This window comes from Petromyzon marinus, chromosome 3 (assembly GCF_048934315.1).
Source record: "Petromyzon marinus isolate PM22_M1 ecotype Great Lakes invasive population chromosome 3, UKy_Petmar_22M1.pri1.0, whole genome shotgun sequence".
Lineage (NCBI taxonomy): Eukaryota > Metazoa > Chordata > Hyperoartia > Petromyzontiformes > Petromyzontidae > Petromyzon > Petromyzon marinus.
In genome coordinates, this window is record NC_133669.1 from 7,574,448 (window position 1) to 7,599,933 (window position 25,486).

At 43.4% G+C, this 25,486-nt stretch overlaps 2 protein-coding genes across 5 annotated transcripts in view; one reads left to right on the plus strand and one right to left on the minus strand.

Moving 5' to 3' along the window:
- The window catches only part of TSC2 (TSC complex subunit 2), a 61,836-nt gene extending 53,360 nt beyond the window's left edge, over positions 1 to 8,476 (plus strand). For all 3 annotated transcript variants that reach the window (XM_032972584.2, XM_032972593.2, XM_032972602.2), the window contains 8 exons: positions 1,351 to 1,429; positions 1,984 to 2,070; positions 2,886 to 3,072; positions 3,590 to 3,729; positions 4,985 to 5,063; positions 5,285 to 5,376; positions 5,789 to 5,887; positions 6,895 to 8,476. In XM_032972584.2, the coding sequence (XP_032828475.2) occupies positions 1,351 to 1,429; positions 1,984 to 2,070; positions 2,886 to 3,072; positions 3,590 to 3,729; positions 4,985 to 5,063; positions 5,285 to 5,376; positions 5,789 to 5,887; positions 6,895 to 7,017 (886 nt within the window). In that variant the 3' untranslated portion in view covers positions 7,018 to 8,476. The remainder of the gene's footprint in view (positions 1 to 1,350; positions 1,430 to 1,983; positions 2,071 to 2,885; positions 3,073 to 3,589; positions 3,730 to 4,984; positions 5,064 to 5,284; positions 5,377 to 5,788; positions 5,888 to 6,894) is intronic.
- Positions 8,477 to 11,654: 3,178 nt separating this feature from the next.
- On the minus strand, positions 11,655 to 25,158 carry LOC116952910 (uncharacterized). 2 transcript variants are annotated; one of them, XR_004404514.2, is made up of 6 exons: positions 25,053 to 25,158; positions 21,536 to 21,688; positions 19,910 to 20,399; positions 18,646 to 18,697; positions 14,170 to 14,334; positions 11,655 to 12,132 (listed from the first exon to the last, which is right to left on the minus strand). XR_004404514.2 is itself a non-coding variant. In XM_032972616.2 (6 exons), exons 1-6 carry the CDS (start codon positions 25,063 to 25,065, stop codon positions 12,129 to 12,131), a joined length of 894 nt encoding a protein of 297 aa, XP_032828507.1. In that variant the 5' UTR covers positions 25,066 to 25,158; the 3' UTR covers positions 11,655 to 12,128. The 2 variants fall into 2 exon arrangements, 1 of the variants encoding a protein (XP_032828507.1); XM_032972616.2 differs by having other exon boundaries at positions 18,629 to 18,697.
- Between the last annotated feature and the right edge of the window lie 328 nt (positions 25,159 to 25,486).

Consider the following 25,486-nt stretch of genomic DNA (forward strand, 5'->3'; position numbering starts at 1 on the left):
GGTGAATCCTTACACCTAATGGTACATTTTTAGTTTGCTTTCAATGTAACCTTACACTAATAATAATGGTTATTTTAGATACTCAGGAATACCTGAATCGAGTTTCTACTCCTTTTTAGCAGGGTCTTGGTTGACAAACCCTGCTACTTTCTCCATGGTTAGATTTTTACACGTGGGAGGAATCTCATGATGTGACAAAATAATGTCATGTGAGCAACAAGCACCACATGGTTAAGCCAACAACCTACTTGCTGTACTGTACCAATAAACCTGGCCAGTACAGCACATTTACACCACTTCCTAGCAGTGTACTGTGTACTGGCATGTGTAAAATCTCATTATGCACTGTTGTGGAGTATTATGGAGTACACCAGGAATGTATTGATAATTCTAAAATCAGCTGGGCTGGCCCAACGTTAGGTTTTATTGTCTCCGAATCTTTTTTAATTTCCAAGTTTATATTATTTGAACCAGGTGGGAACTCCAAGAGCAGAATAATCTTATTTTGTGAAAAGTGACCTGGGTCATCGAAGTGACACAAGCAAAACAAATTAAATCAAAGTCCAACAATTTAAGCAAATAATTGTGTCGCTGGCATCAGTTTTGAGCCAACAACGACGAGGAATCGCTGCGTTAAACGGTCCTACGCACCCTGCCTTCAGGGGTGAGGCAGTTTAAGACTAAACATGGGTCCACACTTGCGCAATCGATACACTCAAATTGTCCGTTAAAAAGCATGGAACGGGACCCCAGAATGGCTGAGGGGGAAACTCATTGGCCAAGTTCGGTGTCCAGTAAAAAAAAAGCCTCGTGCGAATTTGCGGCGGGAATTCCCAGTGGCTGAGCCTCGGAAATAGCAACAGCACTGTGATCCTTGTTGGTGAACTGTTGGGCGGTAACGAGTCGTCTGTTTATCGGTTTGAACGCGACTCTTGTGCTCGCGAAATGCACATCGAATCGCGCTTGGAACAGTGGGATATTTCTGATTTGTGCATCTTGTGCGGATTTACGAGGCTCGCGGAGCGTGACGACCATACAGACGAGGGAGCGCGTGTAAAAATGATGAGTCGGGAAGGAATCATATTTGAGGAAAAAAGGGTGGAAATTCGTACAAAAAATGGTGTGTGTGTGGTTTATCTAATCTGGGATCAGATGAACTTGGTTGTTCCATTGCGGGAAACAACACGTGAATTGGTGTAAATTATTTTAATTAAACAATTTTAAGCGGCTTATCGCTGACCTGCGAAATCACGGAAGCAACACTGATTGTGTCAGTTCCTTGTTGGACTGCTCAACGTCAAGGGTGAGGAGTGTGGAGTACAGAGCTTGTGTCTGTGTTTTGTTTTTCAGCTTCGTGTTTTTGCAGTTCTACTACTCGCCTCTCTTTGGAACCGAGGCCAGTCGCCCCATCCTTTGTCCCAAGACTCAGGTCAGAATTGCGTTGTCATTGTTCAGTGGCACAAAAAAACGTCTTTTGACCGAGCGCCCACTTATATTGACGTACTACACTGGCTTTCATGTACTCGTGCAGATTATTCAAAGAATGTACTTCATTCACGGGCAGCTCTGAAACATTACAAAGCCTATTTGGGCAAGCTTTCCAGTAGTACTCGTCAGCGTCTGCAGCCCCTTGGTGAGTGGGGTGGACATTTTACGTTCCTCGAACCAGGAGCCGATCTCTCCACAAAATAATCACTTCTGACTTATGCAGAGTGGTACTCATTTTATTGATGCTGGGGTGGGAGGTGGGCTCGGTTTACCGCTGACCCAGATATGAACTTTCAATCGGTCAATTGCTTGTCTAGCTCTTGACCAGCAGCACTGCCTGGCCAGATGATGATGTTTATGAGTCGATAAATAAAACGCAATAAACTTGTTTTGCACCGTTATGTGGCCTGAACTGAACTCTGCAGTCCTGGTGTGCACGCTGCACACGGCTGCGCTATGCACTCAGCTTGCGCGTATGTTGTCTGCCTGGCTTAGGCGGTCGAGCGATCAATCAAGATGATGGACAGAATCCCACCGTACGACACGCACAAGATTGGCGTGATTTACGTAGGCGAGGGGCAGGTGAGGTTTACTATCTCGCACAGAAGAATGCGGTCATTGAAAATCACTGCTGCTATTACATTTGCAAGTTGGTTGTACAAATCATATAAGTGAATCTAGATGTTATTAAAATTCTAGGGGTAACTTGCCCGTTTTAAGTTTGAAGATTTTTTTTTTCTTAACAGTAAGAATGATGGGTAGAAGTGTGCAACCCTCGGAGGAAATTGAGATAGCTGGTAAACTTTTTTGTGGGAGAAAACATACCCGAGAGGACATCTCCCGCAGAGATGGAGTGATAAAATCTGCTCGTGCATTATGCTAGGGTGGATTGTTGCGTCTCAGGACCATGAGAGATGTTGATGGATTTTGAGGCCTTCATCCAGGTTTTTTAATGGGTGTTGCATGTGGGAGGAAGAGCGTTGAATGAGAACATGTGCAAATGATGTAATAGCTAAGGGTAGCCAAGCAAACCTGCTCGTTGACTTATTCGGGAAGACTAGTCATGCAGGCATGAAAAACAACAACAGTATTTAGATTTTGTATAGCATCTAATTTCAATCATATCTCAAAAAGCTTTATTAAATAAAAGAAATAAGCAACCTTACATTATTGCCGAAGGGCTGGGTTGGTTTAGAGAGGAGAAAAGTGCAAGCACCCTGGCACAACCTGGGACCAAGCAACAGAAGGCCCTGCTCCAACAAGAACGAACCCCAGGGGCAGCCGGGGAAGCACCAAATAGTCCCCAGGGAGTCCTCCCAGGGGCCATAGCCATTCAGGAAAGGTATTGAAAATGCCCCCCATCCCCCATAATGCTTTGTGTGGTGTTTGGCGGACAGGTGAAGAACCAGACGGCCATGCTGATGAACGAACACGGCTCCCCACGCTACGTCAGCTTCGTGCAGGGCCTGGGCCGCCTCATCAGCTTGCGGGACTGCGACGCGGACCAAATCTACCTGGGCGGCCTGGACACGAAGGGGGAGGACGGGGACTTTGCTTACTGCTGGCACGACGACGTCATGCAGAGTGGGTCTGCTTGCATCATGCGGCCGTGGTACTCGATGAGTGCGGTTTTACAAATCGCCCTCCCTTGCAGTCGGATATTAAATCCTGGCTGTTGACTCTACCCTATGAGCCCATGTGACCTGCGTTCAACTGCCAGCCATATCTGAACCAGTCGTGTGCATCCCTTAATACCGATTCTGCAGTAAATGAACACCTGGTGTGGCGTGTAAACATCAGCAATGGGGAGACGAAGGCGGCAGAGCATTATTCTGGCCACACCACCTCCCCCCGGTGCTCGCTAACAGCACTTGCCCTAACAGCCTATGTAGGCTATAGAGGGGACATCTTAGTTTTGACATGCAACATTGTGAGGATATCCGTTCAAAAATGGTTCCAGCCGTTAATGGCGTACACGTTATTTTTCGTGTTCCTGTTCGCTGCTTCCGAAATGAGACTTGACAAGTTCTCGTTCAGCATGAAACGTCTTCCCGCCCCCCCCCCCTCCACCCCCCCCCCCCCCCCCCCGATGCCGCTGCAGCCATATTCCACGTCGCCACGCTGATGCCCAACATGGAGAGGGATCCTGTGTGCTGCAACAAGAAGCGACACGTTGGAAACGACTTCGTCATGATAGTGTACAACGACTCGCAGGAGGACTACCGCATGGGGATCATCAGGGTGCAGAAACGCACACGGTCACCGGATAATTCAGACATCCCCACCATACATCCGCCGCCTGATTTTGTGGCAGAGCAGAGTTGAATTTTTTTTGCAAAAAAGTTTTATTTGGTTTTGCACCGTACGTAGACAACTGTGGTAATCGGAGGTGTGGGGGAAAGGACAATGAACACAATTCGGTTCTAAATAAATTAGTTTTCAATCTAGAATTAAAAGTGCGTAGCTCCAGTGGCTTCCTAATATCGAAAGGAAGAGTTCCAGACGGCCGCAGAAGCACATTTGAAGGCGCTCAATGCGGTGACCATCATTGTTCGATAGTTAGCCAAAATCCGCTGCGAAGACGACCGGAGTTTGCGTGTGGGAACTGTTCCTTTTTTAATTAGTTTACATTTGGGAGGAGACTGGGAACAACAGAACCACCACACATACAAGAGGATGGCATTCTTAAGTTGTGCAAATTATGGTTCAGGAACCTTTCTGCTGTACTGCCATCTTCTGGCTACTTCTCAGTCCAGTGGATTTGGGAGTCGTATGATGTTTTATCTATCATTTTTATCACTTGATATCCTCCACCTCCCATGTAGTACATCTCGAGTCACCCTGCGGTGGTCAAGCCGTGATGGCAGCTGCCCCTGTGCAGCACAAAATGAATGTAGCACTGGCCCGCGAGTCTGCATAATTCTGCCAGTAGGGGGCAATTGATTAAATTTGGAGCATGATACCAGCACACACCGACTAATTTTCCAAATAACTTAATGGGATCTTTAACATCCACCGCAAAGCAGACGGTTCGTATTTTATGCTTAATACTCCCTCAGTGTTAACCAGGGTGTGCTGCTGATTTGAATTTCCAAATCTCTGCAAACAGGTGGCAACTGCTTTACCGCTGGGCCATGCCACCAACCAAAACTTACGTAATCGGCTTGCATCTTATTTCCAATGTTTTTGCGGACATGTGGACAGGATTAACACCTGTGCCGACATTTACGTACCATGCTAATAAACAAATGAAGAATAAATACAGCGGTTATTTGGGACTCTTGGTTTGTCGTGAGTCCTTTGCAATCCGAATCGTCGTACGTCTCGCATCCGGTTAACATCTTCAAAGCTGTAGTGACGATGAAAAATTGTAAATCTGCATTTGTCCCTAATTTTCATTACCTAATAACTAAGGCAGCGTTATTTACAGATTGGCAAAGATCAATGTGAAAATGAGTCTGGTGTATTGTAATAGTTTTTTGTTTTTTGTTTACAGGGCCAGTTTAATTTTGTGGAGGTCGTGATCAAACCCCTGGACTACGAATGCAGCCTGGTGACTATACAGGCCAGGAAAGGTATCTCGTGCGTGTTTGTATTCGTCAAGTACTGTTCTGACGATGGATTTTTTTTCTGCACCGCGCCCTCTCTCCTGCCCACCAAATAACCTTGCATTTGTCATGAGGATTTTCAAACTTTTTTTTTATCGGGGACATGTAAAACACTGTCGCCACAGGCACACAGGGGGATTTAAATGTAACCTTGCAATTGTTTCAGCGCCTCTCTTTCTCCTCTACAGATCTTGAAGGGCTGATTGATACGACCGTGGCAAAGATAGTCTCGGACAAGAACCTTCCCCTCTTGGCTCGGCAGATGGCTTTGCATGCCAATGTAAGTGCCCATGTAATTAAATCTCCCGCTAATGGTTTTGGCAACGTTTCTTTACCTTTTCACTTTTACTGGAAAAACACACCATCGCGTAAATGCCATTCGTCTGTATAATTTCATTACCCAAAACTTCAGTGCTGGCTAAATTTTTTTTTTTAAAACGTATGCTTGTGTGGAGTAGTGTATTAGGTTAATTTCTTTCTTCGCTAACATCCATTAAATGAGCAGCGGCACTTAGTGTTCTGGATGATTTAAGTTGTGTATTTTGGCACTGCGCTCTCATCGGCGGACAGGGGACGCTGTGCCAGTTATCGCGATATCTACTGCCCTCGTAAGAGATTGTGCACACCACTGTGCATGGCTTGTCTGCTGCTACTGCACAAACACTTTGCCTCGCTGTGCTATCGTTTGTTAGATGGCATCACTTGCTCATCAGTACAAGGCGAACCCCCGTGAAACCTACGCTTCCAAGTGGCTGGCACGGCTGAGGCAGATGAAACGGATCCGGGAGCGGGTATGTGGCGGGATCGTTATGCTCGCTGCATCGCTCATCATTATCATCCATCATCGGGCCTGCTGGATGAAGGCCTCCCCATGCCTTTGCCACCCATTAATCCAGCGATGTTTTCATGTTTCACTCCTGTACGTGGCTGCCATTGTCACCAGTGTCGTCGACCAGCCATCAGCACATCCAGCAGTGTCCTGCCCTTGCTGTCATTGGCAAATTTTTTTATTAACTTCCTTGTTCCATTTGCAACTATGCACCTCTTCTTCACACTTTTGTGCACACTCATCAGCGTTGTACTTTTTGAGTGTTAAACTTCATTCGCACTGTACGTAGCCAACCCATGCACACCCATCATCACACCTGAATATTCATGTATTGAGGTGATGGCTTGAATGCTAAACCACATGGCAGGGCTAAGGTGGGACCTCGTCACCCAAGCACACTGCACCCGTTAAGCGTATGTGAGACACACTGGCGACAGTGAGCAATGTGCATTTGGCACAGCCCAAATTGCTTCTTCCCATCGTAGGAATCGCAACGGTATTCCCTCGTTATTCGCGAGGGACAACGTTCCGGAGATGCTCGTGAATAGAAAATTTAGCGGATAATGGTTATTGGCCTACGAAAAGGTATATTTTCAATTAATTACCATCTGAGAAGTTCCATCTCTCGCATCACATTCTCTCGCATTTTTCGCATCACATTCCCTTATCACTTTATCTCTTAACTTTCTCTCGATGCAATCATGTAGAGTTCCAGATGCGATTCGTGGATAGCCAAAACTGCAGAAAGCGAGTTCGTAGATTTTTGCTACTACTTTACAAAGTTGCCATAGTTGCTCAAAGTAAGAAATGAGGTGCCAGTCACAATTACTGCTGAGATTGCCCAAGTGTTTCTTGGCCTTCAAAATCGCTTGCAAGTAGGGCCGAGTTTTCCATCCGAGTGGTGCATTCAAGTCGGGGAGGTGGCGGCTTTTGTGAGATTTATCCGTCTGCTCATGCTGCACTTGGCAGGTGCTAGAGGAGATCCAGAGCCGCCAAATGAGGACATCGCAGACGGTCGTGAACATCGCTGCCGACGCAGCCCAGCGCATGAGACTCATCTCAACCATGGACGACTTCAGCGAATTTGTCTAAAAGTTTGGAACGCTCGCACCCGTGCAGCTAAATCTCTTCAAAGGTGAAACTCTAAAACTGAAAGTGAAGCCAAATATAAATGTGTACAGCTATCGATGTGGTGTTTGTAAGAGTTGCGTTTAAAAAATAAATTGTAGCATATTGTACCAAAATGTTAGATGGATTCCAGTTTCTAAGCTAGCCAGTGGGGATCTGTAATTGGTGGCATATAACGGTTAATTTGTCTAAATCCGAGTAAACAAGGGGAAATCTTCACTCAGTTTTTGTATGCCATCAACAACTGGATGTATGTTTGCAACTCTATGATCCGCAGCATCCTCAATGTACAGACTGAATTTCTAAGGAGGGTTAATTCCCAATTGCAGCACTAGAAGTGTGGCATTAATAACATTTATATGCAGTAGAAAATATATATATACCCTCCATACAATGTGCTCCTGCCAGGTTGAACAATTCCTTACTATGAAACCTTGAACTGCCTTAATACGACGGTGACTTTCTCATTTGTTTGTTAGGTCCTCAAGTATTTGTTAAAATCTCAAGAGATAACATGCGATAACCCCCCCCAAAAAAAAAAATCAATGTCATAATCTGCTTCCATATTGCACGTGTGTTTTACAAAGTGTTCGTTGTTGCTGTAACACTTAAAAAAATGAAGTCGAAATACATAACACTAAGAAATTGTAAAAAAGAGAGTTCTGAAGCTGAATAAAATGTCAACTATATTTTTAATCTGCAAAAAAACATTAAGGGTTCAGCAATAATGCCAATGCATATCTCTTAGGTTGGCCCTCTGCTGCTTTAACTGTCATCAACAAACAAAATTAGCTTGGCGATTGTGGTGTGCAGTGTGACTTGTATACTTTGTCAACAAACGGCGTGGCTCGACATTGTACTGTGAACCTCTGTTCATCGGGGAATTGCTTGTTCAGGTTTGGGGTCTCAGAAGCCATTGCAAACCAAAAACATTTTTGTTCAAGCATTTTCGCAATGAAGCTCCAGCCATCCCCCACTGAGTGACGCGATTGTGTGCCTATGTTTGCCCTCTTCACCCACTGATTTGATATCACTTATGTATATGCGCGAGCATGTGCCGCGTTCTGAATAGGGGTTCCACATTTCAAGTTTTGTAATTGCATTGCAATCCCAGCCACCCGCCATCTCCAAAGTGATGCCTAACATCTCGATTTTTCAATTCAGTAGAAGTGTATATTCATAGCTTGGCACAAGTGCCGAATATGCTTTTGGCTGGAACAGCCCTACGATTAAATCCTGGCGGCCACTGCAGACCCCCATGGCTGTGCCTTGCCATGTTCATCAACTCTTGACCTGGCTACCCCATGTCAGTTCCTGCCTCTTTCTCGCCGCAGCGCTGCACATCACTTCGGCACGATTTTTGCTTGTGAATACCCGTTTGTAAAGTTTGAAGTTACGTTGTAATAAAATGTTTTTAGTGCAATTTGGTTTGCATGCCAGTCCCGTTTTTGTAAAGTTGAATTCCATTTCCATCTGTCAATTGCAATTTAACCTGCCAGGTGGCTCTGCTGTAAGAATGAGTAGCTTGCCATGAGGTTGCAAGTTCGAATCCTGAGGTGGGGGATGATTTTCCCCATCTAACGTTGGTCAACAGTGGTTATCCTATGGAGTTTCACCACTGGCTTTGGGTTGTAAACGGGGGATGACTATTGCCTCGATGCTCATTTTGAGCAATAAAATCACTAACTTGGTTTGCAGATGCCCTTTAAACAAGAACGTCCAAAAACACTTGAGGGTCCTGCAACATTTCAATATTTGACAAATTCCTTTCACCAGTGTTTGGCATGCAGAAGGTAACCGAGTACTGAACTCAGAAAATCTATGCATATGATAATGAAGATTCGTGCATTTAAATCATATTGCTGTATTGTGATTTCTGTGCCACCTAGCAGCAGGTTGGGGAGATTCGCAAAACTGCATGATCACCAATCCTCCATAGCTCCTGGATTGTGTGCACCACTACACCCCAGTGTTTACTGTTAAGAGTCCACTGCAAATGTCCATATTGCAAGGTAGATGATGGGTGTAAAGGATGCAAAAACGAATTCTGTTATAAAAAACAACTCTGCACTGCAGCTATTTAACCGATGAAAGGGTTATTGCAATTATCGGATCTCGCATTTTCTGATGTATAAAACTCCCGTTTGGCTCTGAACATTCTGCATTTATGAGCCTTTAATACAATAGGTTGTAGGTATAGAGCTGTGAAATATGTAGCTGACAATATAACCCAAATTATATGGATTAAATAAGTGCCATTCTAATGCATTTTCAATGTGCTCCAATTTGCTGTGCAAATCCTTTGCAACTTGATCCCATGCAGCTTTACCAATGCAGAATTGAGGCCCGCGGTTGCAGTCATGGTAGAAGTTTCAATTCCCCAATTGCTTGAGCAATCTGTAGCACAGCTGCCAAAGGAAATGGGAAAAGTTTCACCACCATCACTCTGCACTGGGTTTGACGCCGCCTCTACCTGGTGGCAAGCGGGATCCCTGGCAAGGTTTCAGAAGATTTTACAGAGCCCCATGTGGCCACACTTCCCCTGACAGTCACTGCAGTGTCGTGGCCTTGCAGTGCCTGTGGAATTGCTTTCTCGTGGAATTGCTTTCTCGTGAAAGCTGTGAAAACACTTGGGTGCCATCGCCACTGCATAATGCTTAATTAACAACTCCGTTGATGAATACAGGTTCAAAGTGTTTAATTTTTTTGTTATCAAGGCAGCTGAGCACAGGCTCAGAGGCCTATGTTAAGCAGCCAGTAACAATTTGTCCTCTATACAAGAAAGATGTACATTAACTTTTTCTGGTGGGTTCTATGTCAAAATGTTTGCTACATTTTTTTAATACTGTATACTAGCTTTACTAATCAGCTTCGCCTGGGACTTGAATTATTGTCTTGGAATAATTTCATAATTCCTTATTTCACTGAAAAACCCTGAAAAAAATGGATGCTTGCAAGAAAGAAAAAATCCGAAACAAATCTATTTAACTAAATCGGATGTTTTTCACTGAAGGAAATTCAACCTTAACCCACTTCTACGCAAGGTCGATTTAGGCAACTCGGGAAGGGGGTGACGTGGCGAGCTGAAAATTGTCGCGTTCCCTTACAAATGCTAGACAGCACTAGCTGTGCAAATTACATGACGTCAGAGCTTGGCGTTCAATAGTTGTTGCTGCTTCACACAGATGTATTTTCTGCTTTATATTTAAGAGCGAGCTGAAATTAGTTGTGTTGACTTAGAAAATCGAGACAGCTGTGCCGCGCATTTGTGCGGGATACACGGCCTACGTGGAGGGTTGGGGGGGAATGCGTAACGTCAGCAGGCATACTGCATAACGCTGCCGCATGCAGGTGACATCACAGATGTGACGTTACCTCTCGCTTGCCATGCAAAATATTACATTAATTATTGCGCCCCGCCCCCCCCAAAATACAAAAGTCTATTTTTATACTTTTTGCATTGTGTACAGTCTAGAAGCTACCCACATGCCAAATTTAAGTTTGTAGCATATTGGAACGTATGCTAAACATTTCGATCAGACACATTAACAAGTTTCCCTTTTATATATAAACTGTATATCAATTTGGTTCTTTCGGTAAAGTCACGTAGCTAGAAATAACAAATCACGACGATTCGGGTGCAACACAAGCATCCGTCATCAGGTGGGACAATCACAGAGAAAGGTGAGACTCGATCATGTGAGCCTCGTCTTATAGTCCATTAAAAGCTCTAACAGTCACGAAAGCTTCAAATCAAGATTGTATATATGAGAGTACCAAAATGTGGTGGGAACACAAAATAAACTTTGCACTGCCATCTCCTGGTCACCTTACCGCCTGGCCAGTAGTAATCAAAACACAATCTCTGCGTGATATACACCAACCCCCCCACATCCAAGGTTGTGAGTTACAAAATGTGCCACCACACCTATCATAGAAATCGTCGCGATGCTGCTGTGCTCTGAGAGATTGAAAACAATGCATGAACATTTCACGCCTATTTCTGCTCTGCATTATTTGTGGTCTCAAGGACACAGCTTTGTCGAGCTTGCGAATCGTTACTGAACCCGACCCAGTCACTTTACAGCTTATTGGGCGGACTGACACTTAAAACGGGTCAGGTGCCATTTCTGATGAAGGTTCTCTCAATTACACGGGCAATGATTTTCTATAATCTCTTTTGGGTCTTTGTATACGCCATTTGCTCTACCCACCCAGTTTTCATTTGATGCGACCTTGGGATTGCTGCATTTTCTAGCAATTTGACAGTGTCATGAACACATAGTTACAGGGTGGAAACATTTGTTTACATACAAGGTCTTAAAAGCCCCAAAAACATTTATCTGAAAATTGAAGTTGACAAAATTTATCGGCAATTTAAATATTATTGGTTAACCTATAAACTGCTAAAGTTTATAACTGTACATGCAGGGGTCATGCATTAAATCACATCACGCTGGTCTACACTGCCATCTACAAAAGGCATGGAAAGCTAGAAATTGCGTATGACCTTCAAGTGTGCTGAAAGAATATTAAGGTGCAGGAACGACTGACACTCATTTTTAATTAGCTCATTACAAAAATAGTTGATGCGGCACATCCAAATTCATGTGTTTTTATTAAAACCAGAGCAAGTAAAAACTTCAAACACATCGCACATTCCGGTCCTAATTTACATCTGAAGCCATTCTACGTGCACATTCTAGACATAATAGGTTTTCCTCTTTTTTCTGGCAACAAAACAGGTGTTAAGATGTTAAAGCACCAAACTGAAACCTTTAACAAGGAGTCATGTCTGCATTAACCACAATGCTTGTCAGAATGCAAACAAATAAACACTAATATATGCATTGTCCTTGAAACTGATTGGTCCACACCAGAGGCGGCTTTCTTTTGAGCCTCGTCTCAAACGGTGTTCGACCAGGGGACGCCAAAAGGCATACAGCCCAAAGACAATGCAAAATTCTAGACATGTTGGGTCAAATCATGAGCTGCGCATGATTAGTTTACTATGATTCTTGAGTGGCCTGATGTCGATGACCCAGTAACCGAGCAGCATTTTAACAGCAGCAATCTCATCTGGGAAAACGCACAGAAGAAACAAAAGCAGGTGGTCACAATTTCAGAAGCAGCACACAGGGTACACATACAACTCGTTTTGAAATTCTGGGGCTTCAATCTTGCCAATGCATCTCACTGTTAAAAGCGTTTGGCAAAATACAAAAAGGCAAAGAACAGAATCGTTCAATTGAATATTTTACACGAAACGTATTTTCCATTCACCCATTTGTTACGTTTTTTTACTAATTTCAATAGGAGCCCGGTAGAGCACAAACGCCGTCGGGAGGGGGTGCAGAAACTCTGTGGACAAAAGTCCCAAATCCCAAACGCAGTGCACCTCAATTTAGAGAAGGGGGAAGATTGGCCTCTCTGCCCCATCAAGTGGGGACCACAAGTGGGGTGTGTATTTTTATATGGGAAAAGGGGACGGAGGGAAAAATAATGTAAGGAAGGAGCAGGGGAAAGAATGGGGAGGTGTGGAAAAAGGAAAAGGAGCACTTAAAAAGGAATACCTAACACACGTATTGGTGAACTTATCAACCTATCAGTCCCAGAGCGGTGATCGACTCCCGCCCATCCCTGGCGGAAGTCAGGGTCTGCTTGCACCTCTCCACGCCCCGCTGACCTCAGCATATACACCTTACATTGGGCTCTGCAGAAATGGGGACCAATCTGACCTCAAACTCCTGTTCCCTGCCTTTCAGTTTGTGGCTGAAATGTTCAGTTTCCACGAGGGCTTCAATTCACCCTACCCTTTCATACGACTCTCCTGTAAGGATATGGAACCCACACATACTCGTGAACATAAATTGCACATGACCTCTGTATTTTCTTAAAACACATACCTAACTATATTGAAAAACTCCAAGACAAAATTCTCACGGCTTTAGAGGGTTCAGCCGTTGGCAAACACTGGTTCATTGGGGTACCACCAAATAATAGAAACCTAACATTGTACAAAACTACAAAATGTCGGTACGTACCATTCACATGTATTATTTGGTTTATTGAGCACATGGGCATATCCTCATGAAATCCCTAACCTTTAAAAAACCCATCGTTAGCTACAATAGTTACATACATTGTGTGGGGTGGGTAATCATTGTTTGTCCAACTTCTCAGTGACTGATTCAGTGACATCAAAAGCAGATCAGGGTTTGACTTCTTAAAACAATTGTCACTGGAACCACCGGTTCGGAAAGCCAACTGATGATAGACAAATTGTTACTTTATCTTGGTGATGAAACGGACACCGCACTCATTAGTGTATTATAAATAATTCCTTTCCCATGGAATGTAGTACATTTCTACAGCCAAATAAAGGGATAGACAACACAATAATTTATTATTTGCCCATACAATAAGCTCCTCTAAGCCATTGTGTAGAAAAAGTGTTATTGTAGCAATTAAAGTAGTCGCTTTCCTTCAATTCTAAGTGTTAAGTATGTGATATATTCACATTCCACTGCGATTAAATTGCTGCAATAATTGAGTTTTCAAAACCGTCAAAAAGAAACATTCCGTTTTTACCAGCTCACTTCTAGTATCAGTACCATGCCATGTCTTGAGCCATTAACATAAATGTAATATTTTAATTAAAAAAACTTGCATACATCACCAACTGACTTTTGCATTCATGATTAAATGTGTAGTGGGTGGTCACCCATACAAGCACTATCCTGGCTCAACCCTGCTCAGTTTCCGAGATCCGGTGTGAGGTTTGGTGCATCTTTGGCCGATTTGCTCAGAGGTTCCTGAGTAAACAAAAGGACATCATTTCGGGCAGACCCTACTAAGCACTCGCGATGCATTCCCGGAGAAGCGAGTGCTCGCCGGACGCGTTTCCTCTGCACCGTGTGTTCGCGCTCAGAAGTGCTTTTTGGATTTTCGTAATCTTTTTCAGTAAACATTTCCTCTCCAAGACAAAGCACGCTCCAGCGAATCGGCGTTCTACGGGGGGGGGGGTCACGCCAAGCGAGGTCTGCCCACATTATTAATGTAACTCGGCCAACTCCTCTTTCGGCATTTACTGCCTCATGTGCAGCCGGTCCGTACCGGCCAGCGAGGTCCGTAGCACCTTCTCCAGGCCGTTGCAGCTCGAGTGCAGCAGCGCAACCCCGAGCGAGGCCGGCAGCGACTGGTTGCTGGCGCTCAGCGAGCCCGTCCGCAGGCTCTGCAGCAAGAACGACAGAGTCTCCACCTGCTCCAAGTAAATCTTCCCTGCACACCCACACAATAGAGTGCACATTGCATGTATTATATAGAGCAATTCCCCGAGATTGGGGATTTTATCTTGATTTTGGGTGAAAATGGTAAAATTTTCGACACACGTAAAATTCTGGTTACGGATCGTTCTTGGGAACCAAGCCCTTCCTAAACCCGGGGACTGCCTTTCGTTCGATTCCTCCGCCCATGCTGAGGACCGGTTTGTTGCATCTCATCCACGCAGTGTTCAACCACTCTACTGCAGGTCACAACACTTCTACGCTCCGTTTCTTCCCTCAAACCGCTTGACATTGGAATTCCATCCCAAGTCTCTTTTTCCAAGCTCTTAACTTTGCTTAATTGAAAAACACGTGTTAACTATTATCTTTTACTACTTTAATCGTGCTGTTTTTTGCTCATTGCTTGGAGTCATGGGCCTTTGCTCAGGAACCTTGTGGAAAAAAAATACCTCCTAATTTGTTGAAAGAATAGGCTCTTTACCATTTTCGGCAACAATAAAGGTGTTAAGATGTTTAAATACCAAATAGACACCTTTTGCATAAAGGGTCCCATAGATCTTCTTGGTTCTTTTGGTAAAGTCACGTAGAATGGAAATAAAATAATAAAAATAAAACATAATAAAATAAAATTCTCACGACGTTTCGGCCACAACACAAGTAGCCAACACACCTGAAGATGACCGTTTGAGTTATGGTCGAAACGTCGTGAGAATTTTTATTGTTTTATATATATTTTATTATTTTGTTGTTTCTCTTCAACGTGACTTTACCGAAAAAACTAAGAATATGAATTACTGCAGTCACGAAAGCTTTAAATCAAAATTTAAATCAAAATTCAAGTAGCCTTATTCATATTCTTAGTTCTTTCGGTAAAGTCACGTTGAAGGGAAACAATAAAATAATAAAATATATATAAAATAGACCATGCGTTAATTGTGTTTTGACCGACCCTCTGCGTTGCATTATATTGTTTCCAAATTTTACTAAATCTTGTTCGATTTGATGTGCTTCTCCATCTCTCTGTCTCCCCTACATGCTAAGGCCTCGGCACAGAGACCCTATCTCTCTGTGCTCCATACGTTGTGTCTCTTTGTGTCTCTGTGTTAACTCCCTCTACTTAGGTGTCTGTATATATATCTGCGGTTCTGTGTTTACTCTCTCTCTTAAATTTAGCTCTTCTATGCCTGATGACGATTGCTTGCGTTGCAATCGAAACGTCGTATATTATGTAATTTTATTTTTATTATTTCTTATTTCTACGTGACTTTACCGAAAAAACCAGAGTAATTCCTACAGTCACGGAAGCGCCAAATCAAGTTTATATACCACACTGCTGAATATTCACTATGCAATTACGATACTGTATATTGCCTTATGACATTGTAATGTTTAACATAATTCATAAGGCAATATATAGTATCGTAATTGCATAGTGAATATACAGCAGTGTGGTATATTGTTGGGTTCATAGAATAAGACAGTGTAATGTTACAAGTCTAATATTTTATAGTCTAAAGTATAGGTAGTGTAAAGTAACGCATTGTATAATTCAAAGGTGGAATTTGTCTATGGATATGATATTATACCATGTAGTTTAGATTGGAAGGTATAATATTGTATTGTATAGCAGTCCAGTTTATAGCATAGTTATAATGCAACACAGGACAGAGCAGCGCACCTTAGCTGTTCTGCTTTGGTATTTTTCTGTGTGCCCAGCCGCCACCCTCCTCCGCTGCGGAGGTGGGGCTGGGTAACATGCTAATTAATGTTAACTCCGCCCACACAGCTTAAAAGACGCGGTCCGTGCTTGACAAGTGTTCACTCAAGCGCTGTCTTCTGGACAGACCTGTTTCTTCACCTGAAGAAGGCTACTTGTGTTGTGGCCGAAACGTCGTGAGAATTTTATTTTATGTTTTATTTTTATTATTTTATTTCCCTTCTACGTGACTTTACCGAAAGAACCAAGAAGATGAATCCCTGCAGTCACGAAAGCTTTAAATCGAAAGGTCCCATAGATATTGTTGTAAGATGCTTAACGTTTTATAAATAATTCGACTAAAAAAACCGAACATAGTAAGGAGATGAGCAATATACAAAAAGATCTGCACACACAATCAACACCACTTTTCCACCATACAAGGTTTTTTTTTAGAGGGTGTGACTTGCTCTGGAGAGAAGGCAAAACTTTCAAGTCAATTGGTTTGTTGCAGTTGGTCGCTAATGTACCCACCGAGGGATGGCCAATTTACAATACGTTTTAAAACGCCATTATCGCTCGTAACAATGTACAGTAAAACCTTGGATTGCGAGCATAATTCGTTCCGGAAACGTGTTTGTAATCCAAAGCACTCGTATATCAAAGCGAATTTCCCCATAAGAAATAATGGAAACTCAGATGATTCGTTCCACAACCCAAAGATGTACATATAAAATTGATTAATACAAAATACCTTTATATTTTTATGATTTAAATTTAATGTAAAGTAATCAAATTTATTATTTAAATTAAATCCTGGCTGGTGTGAGGGAGGCGAGAGAGAGTTGAGGGTTATTGTCTTCTACGTGACTTTACCGAAAGAACCAAGATGATGAATCCATGCAGTCACGAAAGCTTTAAATCGAGGGTTATTGTGTCGAACAATTTTCACCGTCACTAACGGAATCACTGCTATTTGTTGGCTCACTGGAATCTATCTTTTCGTGCGACTTTAACAAGGAACCTATCCAATGACACTTGCTTTTGAGGATTTCGCGGAAATGTGACATTGCATTGTCGTTAAACAGATTCATCGCTCGCACTGCTACAGCCTTATTCTGGTGGTGCTTTTCTACAAAAGTTTGCACTGTTTCAAACATTTTACACATCTCCCTAATCTCATTTGAAGTGAGGGATTCCTCCGTCTTTTTCTCCTCCTCCTCCTCAGACGAGATCTCCTCCATAACCTCTTGCTGTTGCTCGTGATGCAGATCCATCAGTTCGCCGAGCGTCGCGTGTGATCACACGCGACGCTCGGCAGACAAAGCGTATACGTACTACTCGTATTGCAAGACCTCGCTCGTTTATCAAATTAATATTTATTTTAAAAAATTGCTCGTCTTGCAAAACACTCGCAAACCAAGTTACTCGCAATCCAAGGTTTGACTGTACTTAAAGATGTTTGTCGTTCCACTTTCAACTCAAACCCAAGTACAAGAATAAGTGATTGTGTACGAAGCAGCCCTCCCGTGCACAAAGCTGCGGTTGTGATAGCACTGAAGCTTATAATGTTGCATGTACGTTGAACTTCTTTCGCACTGTATAGAGCCAACCGTGCTAATCGTACGAGAAGCCCATTCCAGGACAAGACATGTAAACTGTAATGAAAAACAAGCTATTCATACAGTTGTCATCATGTGTCCGCTAAAATGGTTATTGGCAGTGTTTCTCTACCACAATGTTAACAAGTCGGACATTTAAGAAAAGTTAATCTGCCGATTGACTTAAAATTACAACATTCAGGAGTTCAAGTGTTTTGTTCTGATCTTCTAATTCAGTAAACTCAAATAATTTGCATACAGGCTTTAATTACTATAAGCTCGAAGATCAACCAACCATTGCACCACAGGCTCCGTGACTAATTTGAATGCAATGAGGCTGCATTTGTCATTCACCCATTTCTGCAGGAAAACCATCTTGCATGGCGCAATACAATTGAATATGGCTACACATTTCATAAGAGCAAGCTGCATAAATTGTTGTTAATGGCATTTAGACAAGTACATTTTAAATGCAATCCTGATAACCCCTAAAGGCAGTGCAAGCCACATGTCATGTAGGGAAACCAACCATAAGCAATATCACAATATTCAACTTCCTGTTTGTATAAATATGATTTGACATTCAGCTCTATGCTGCTTAGAACTGCTGTGGTACACATAAATACATATTGGCACTGATTGCATTTTATTATGTGGATTGTCAATAGTTATGAGTGACTGCATTCGTATGCGGTGAATTTATACGTGATTATAGGTTGCAGGAATTATAATGGATACAGCCCTCATTTATAATGACTAAAAATACACACGCCTGTCGGTCCAGATATTTATCATGCGGTAGGAAATTATTTGAGACGTTAAAACAGCAGAAGCAAAATTCTGCTAAGGTGAGCGTTATAAAGGAGTGAAAATTATTTAATTGAGATATCGCCAAGACAGTTGTGATGCATGCGGACCGTGTGTGTGTGTGGTATGTACTGTCAGTCGACATTCCAGATGCCCTCCTGGAAATTCAGAATGTTTCTGCGCACTTAGTCACTTGATCCACCTGAAGTTCATCCTTGTCCAGGTCCTTGCTGCTTTCCTCCATAGGTACATCGCTGTGGCAGTAACAGAAAACAAAGCCGAAAGTGTTGGCATGTTTGAGTAAATTTGTGACCAAAGCATGTACATGTAGAGACCAATATCCTTTGGTTCTTTCGGTAAAGTCACGTCGATAGAAAAATAAAAAGTGAATAAAAATATTACAAATAACAAAAACCACTAATGTAGACTTACTCTTTGGTTCTTCGGTAAAGTCACGTAGATAGAAGAAGAAAACACTAATGAAGACTGTAGCCTGGTTATAAAAATCGGAGTATACTGGCAGTCTATAGTGTAGACTGCAGCCTGGTTATTAAGCTTGGTGAGCGTATTTTTTATTTTTATATTTTACTGCCAGTACACTCACTCAGGTTAAGAACCAGGCTACAAGTCTACACTCGTGGTTTTTGTTTATTTTTAGTCACTTTATTTTTAGCATGACAATTTTTTTTTCTCCAAGTGACTTTACCGAAAGAAGCAAAGAACATGAATTCCTGCAGTCACGAAAGTTTTAAGTCAAAATTTATGTAGAGACCTCTTGTCCGTCCATTGCTGGATCAGCCTTTCCATGCCTTCCGGGGCGTGGGTGTTATTCGACCATGCTTCTCCATGCACGTCAGTGCAAGTTGTTGAAGGTGGAGGGAGCATAGAAATACACTACAACAATGTATTTTGCTGCAGTGCCCTCTGCTACCTTCAACGTTGCCTTTCAGTAGCCTATAACACTTGTTGTATGCATGGTGTTCACCCATCCAAGCCTTCGCTTCGGCGATCTGGTGAGATCGGGTGCATTCCAGGTTATATGGCTGTTAAAACATATATTTATAATAATAAAAAAAAACTGCTCACAAGCATGTATGTTGAACTTCTTTCACACCGTACGTAGCCAATCGTGCTAATCAGAGGTGTAGGGAAAGGACAACAAAATAAACGCAAAAAACTGTTCCGAATAAATTAGTTTTCAATCTAGATTTGAAACTGAAATGTTAAAGGGGCATCCTAATATCAGAGGGGCATCCCAGACGGTTGCAGAAGCGCATCTGAAAGCGCACGATGCAATGACGTCTCTGTTCGGTGGTTAGCCAAAAGCCACCGCTGCGAGGATGACCGGAGTTCGCGTGACGGTTTATGCTCCTTGACGAGATCAGCGAGGTATTGTGGTTCATTAGTGGCAAGCGCTTTGTGTGTAATGAGGGCGACCTGTCGTTACGGCACACGCACACACCCACCTGGGCTGAGTCTCAACTTGGGCCGCTGCTGCCATGTTCTTCAGCCGCTCCTTGCGCCGCTTCTTCTTCAGCTTCCTCTTCCGCAGCTCGGCGGGCGACGGAGGCACCTGCACGCCCGACGCCTTCAGCAGCTTGAGGCGCAATTTCTTCTTGATTTTGCGTTTCTTGTTCTTCGTGAGCGTCGGCCCGCTGGTCGCCGCCGCCCCTTGCGTCTGCGCTCCTGCCGCAGCTGCCGCGACTGCCACCGCTACCACCGGCGCCAATGGCACGCCCGCCGCCGCCTTTCCCTGCGTTCCAACCGCTGCTTTCGGCGCCCCCGCCGAGGTTGCCGGGGTCTGGGCTGCTATGGCTGTGCTCGAGGGCTTGCCGATTGCTGGTGCCGATGGGGCGCCGTCGGCTGGGGCAGCATTCGGCTTTTTCTTCTTTTTCTTCTTTTTCCGCCGCTTCGCTCCGCTTTGGGTACCCTCAGTAGCAGCAGGTGCAGCAGCATCTGCAATAGCAAAGTTTAGTGTAAAGCCCAAGGAACTGTGTTTCCAGTTTTCTTAATTCCACCTGGTCAAGATCCGGTTTTAAATCCACCTGGTGTGGAGTGGTGACAAGTGGTTCGTGCACTGCACTATGAACCCAATGACCTGAGTTTGATTCCAGGCTAAGGAGCAGTGGCAAGAGATATCTGAACTGGTCCTGCCCTGCCTCCCTAATTTTCACCAACCCACACTGATCAACATGGTGCAGTATAGTAAAACAACCTAAAAAAACCAAGAGCAGACCTACATCAGCTCAGTGGATTGAAAATGGCTGTATTTCTCTTATCACATTACTTTCAATTAAAAGTTCAATCTATCAAATTTAAAATTGAAGAAAGCATGCATCTGTGTGCAAAAGGATTCACTCGTATTGTTTAAGATAGGTTTCTGGGCTATCTTTGAATCAATTTCAATAATTGTTAAAGTTAGAAATATCTGATTGGGTGGCACAGAGCACATTATACGAACAGAAAGTTGCGTGTTAACTCAGCCCATCATCTCTCTAGGGTGGCTATTATAAGTACCACTGTGGGAAATACTGGTTATCCTGTGGACAGAATGGTCCCTCCACTCTAGAAATAATAAATTTCTACCACTAGCTCAGAGCTGCCAACAATGCAAAACCTCATTTCAGTATGGAGATGTTATTTTTTGTTACATAATGATTATCCATGTGTGAACACATTTCTGAGATCCCTATTTAACGCTAAATAAACACTGAACATAGGAGCCTGGATCAGCCATGCACGTCATTAGGGATATTACCAGCTCATATTGCAACTTTCTTTTGCATTCATGCGTTGATAAAAAAAGAACACTTTCCTGCCAACTTTCAACACCAAAAATAAGCGGCTATTCAGTCATTTTATACAATACAAGAATATGGTGCCTTTCCATTATAATAACATACAGAACTGTTGAGCAGGCAGGCGGTGAGAATCGATGAACCACAAAAGGTGACTGGTGAATCCTAACCCCTGTCGTATGTTAAATCTCGTCACGCCGCACTAATGTGCCTGGCCATGACTGTCCCTCAAGTGACCTCGTAAAAAAAAACCATGGCTGCCCAAGGCTTCCCTTCCCAGCCCACAATGTGCACCTGGTACAGCGCTGACGTCGTTCATATTTTGATCGCCGTTGTTGTCCTCAGGTTGGTCTGAGAAGAATGGGATGTAGTCTGAAGGGAGCAGATCGGCACTGTGCATGTTTTCTCCCACTGGGGCGAACTGTGCAGTGCCTTCCACTTGATAATCTGCCCAGAGGGGAACACAAATCAGAACACGTTGAGTGGGGGCGCTGAGAATATCTCTGCCAACACACTCGTCCCGAAATTACCTACAATGTTACAAAGGGCATATTGAATTCATTTCGTACAATGCCAAAAGCAGTGGCAGTTGGGTTGTTGTTGTTTTTTCAAGTTCTCTGTTCATCATGTTGAGGACGCAGAGAAAGCTCCATAATATTGAATTATGGTCACCGCTTTTATCGTTCGTCTTAAATTCCCTTTTACTTTACCTCCTCGCTGTTGTCTGCACTAAGCATTTGTAGTCTACAATCAGAACCTCAAGAAATTGTCTTCAGATATTTACTCTCCCACGACTGAATTCACCTCTAAAAACCTTGTACTGAACCATAAATATATTATCCCCCTACTTCTCAGACTCGTCTGCAAACAACTAATTTTTACTTGCTTGACTGTTATGCAGGGAAGTAAATTTTCTCAGCTGTTTTCACCATGCACTATCTTCTTATCCAGATTAGACAAGAATTGCATTGTTTTATAAACCTTTATTTTAATTCGATCGTAACCTATTATCTTCTTCTCTAGTTTATAGCAAGTACAATTCATTCTGTATGGCACTCAACTAAATTGTTTTACTCAGATCATTATTCTCAGCACATTTTTGGAGATGTGTTAAATCCCATTGATTTGTAAAATCACATTGCAAAATTGAACTAGCTTCCAGGCTCTTTGACTTTACATTGGTAATTTATAATTAAACAGCGACAAGAAAATTAATTTCAAATGCAAGTCAAGGGTGTGTGGGTATCAACAATGGTGCTGGGCTTCGACCGAGCGTTACTCATGTGCGCCTATGGTACACTGTCGGCATCCTTCACCATGCCGGCTCCGTCGGCTCACACAAGCAATTAAGTTTTTTTCTGCACAAAAGCTGTGCAATAACACAAACTGGTCCTAACTCCACGTAAACCTGGCTGCTTCATAAGAATCGCCGTAGGCGCTGCTGACACGGCCGAATGTGACTATAACCTGCAGACCACAGTTAATAAGCGTCGTAAACATGGCTGAAGGCTGAACCACATTTTTATTCCAGTAAGAATGTGAAATGGAATTGGATTAGGACATGGGTCAAAGTAAAGCCATCATCATAGCAAAAGGCCCCCTTTTTCAGGCTCAATGGATTTAAATTCAGTTGGTGGTTTAGACTGTTTTCTGGCCATCCTTTTGGAACAAAGCAAATACAATTATTGTGATGTAATGGAAAGACCAGCATGGATCAGCCAACAGCATTTGAGGACAATTGTCTCATCATCAGTTAATAAACTAAAATGGCAGTTTGGGGAATGCATAATTAAGTTCGCTCAAGGGGAAAGTCTATACAACGGCTAAATCTTGCTCGACTTATTATAGATCGTTAAAAATGTCACGAGCATAGATTACATACAAAATAGGGGGAAGAGGTGACGCCCCATGTTTAATTTGTAAAACGTTTACATTTTATAACTTTTTCACTTAAAACTTTTCGTGACTGCAGGAATTCATTTTTTTGGTTCTTTCAGTAAAGTCACGTAGATACGCGACTACGTGACTTTACCAAAATAACCAATAATATGTATAACCAAGAACTTCAATTTTAATGTACTGTACTTTCTAAAATGTCAGATGTGAAAAAGGGTCATCTTTGGAAATGTTGATTATGTAAACACCATTTATGTCACTTGTTCACATTCAATACAATTCACATAAATGCAGACATTTCAATTACATTCTATTGTCCATTTTATAATGAAACACGCATTAGTGTTCGTGCAATCCAAAAACAGCAAAATGGATCAGTTCACTGCAATGCAATAGAATCGCATGGAGACTTAAATAGACCTCAATGAAAGTGAACGGTTTTGCATTTATAAGAGATCTCGATTAAAGTGATTGACAGTAACGCACCTCAAGGAAATTGAATGGCTCATCACACATTTTTATCATTGTAAAAATGATGGTCGTTTTGATATTTCTGACACTAAGGCTGTTTTAAGAGACTAATAAAATGAATGGAATTTATTAAGTCCAACCAATTGTTGTAATCTTAAATACAAAATATATTGCCTTCTTATGGCGCTCTAGTGACGGAATAAGAAGCCATAATGATCATGAATGGGCCCATCGTTAAAAAAATGGGCGAAAGGAAATGGATATGGTTGGGGTTAAGGGTGGGGGGGGTATGGGTTACAGAATAAGCGTTTAACACTACATCGCCACACGTTTCTTTTCTCGTGCCCAAAGCCGTTGCCCGTCCTATCGCTCTCATGAAACTGGGTGCCTTTATCTCCCCCATAGCTTCAGGCCTCAGGTTCGACTCCTGCACCGCCCCCCGTCTCCAATCGATGGGTGAGCCTCTATTATAGGCTCCACCGGTGAGTCGCCCTGAAATGAGGGCGTTTTTTTCGACGAGGATTTGAGCCCAAATCTTACTTATAATTCACAGGCCATTGTGAATCCTCTGCTGAATGAAGGCCTTCCCACGCATGACGGTTATGCGATTCATTTGACTATACTTCACGCTGGTAAGTGCGGGTTGAAGCGATGGTCGCGACGCAGGGCTGGCTTCAAGATATCAACTCTCGCCCATTAGTGAGCTGTGACCGGGAATGTTGCTCAGGTTGCCGGTGTCGTCGTCCAGTGCGCGCGCCACCGCTCCACTTCCCAACTCAACGTTCGTCGGCGAGCACGATCTCGTGGCGATACGGCACTGCACGTCCATCCTCGGAGCACTGCGGCTCGCGAGCTTGAGGCGTCATTCATGTTTCTCCAATCATTGCAACCGAAGTCTATTTTACGCCACGGTAATGACTCGACGTCGGTGCAATATTTTATAATAAAGCTGACGCAGTGACGCCGGTGCAGAGCTATCACGGCGAGCCTGCCCCCGATTTTAAAGTATTTTACTTCAAAGTTAACATTCGTACAGCCCGCGCGGCGCAGTGTATAGGCACCTCATTACACTGCAAGAGACTTCGTTTAAGGGGTTGCGTTTTCATTCACAACATTGACGCAACGTCCGAATTTATTCATAAACTGCGACTCCGCACGCGGGCCTCAGCCTCGACCTCGCCTGGACGTCGATACAGGGAACCCCCCCACATCGGGCCACGCGGCGCTCGCCAGGCAACACCGAGGCTGCACGCGTGCTTCGAGGCCGCGACGCGCACCGTACGCGGCCGGGCTACTCGGGGCGTTAAATAAACCAAAAAAATAAATGAAGATAAGGAGGAGGGAATTGTTTACATCGGAGGGTGAAGAGAGGAGGGAGGAGAGGGGAAATAAGAGGTAGCGTGTTGGGTGAAGCGGGTGGAGAGAGACACGCGCAGCAGCTCACCCTCCGCCTCCATGGCGCATCGGTTCTCCTACGGCAAGCGACGAGGCGGCGCGACAACGCGATTCGTATTTAAAGTGGAGGAGTCCATTTACTTATTTATTTTAAATCCGCGCATTGGCAAGTGGCTGCGTAAAGCGACAAACCCAACGGGTGGCCATCGCTTTCAACACACGCATTTTGTTTACCCCCGTGTATTCATTCTTGTGCAGGGAAATTGAGTTTTCATGTACATGCGGCGTACAGCCGTTTTGAATTAGGGCAACAAAAATGCGTTGTCTATTTGTGTTTCTCTCCCTTGTGATGGGACTTTGTAGGATGAACGTTGAGATTTAGAAGGGGCACGGGGTGACCAATAAGGTCTGGATTGATCTGTAATAAGATAGGCACTGATAAGGGGTTGACATGTATGAAGTCGAGAGTGATTTACTGCTCGA

Excerpts from the sequence above, each read along its gene's own strand:
- LOC116952910 (XM_032972616.2), bottom strand. Across the intron at positions 18,698-19,909 it reads CAAGTTGAGACTCAGCCCAG|CGATGTACCTATGGAGGAAA; the intron begins GTGGGTGTGTGC and ends TTACTGCCACAG. Across the intron at positions 14,335-18,628 it reads CAGGTGGATCAAGTGACTAA|GGAAGATTTACTTGGAGCAG; the intron begins GTGCGCAGAAAC and ends GTGGGTGTGCAG.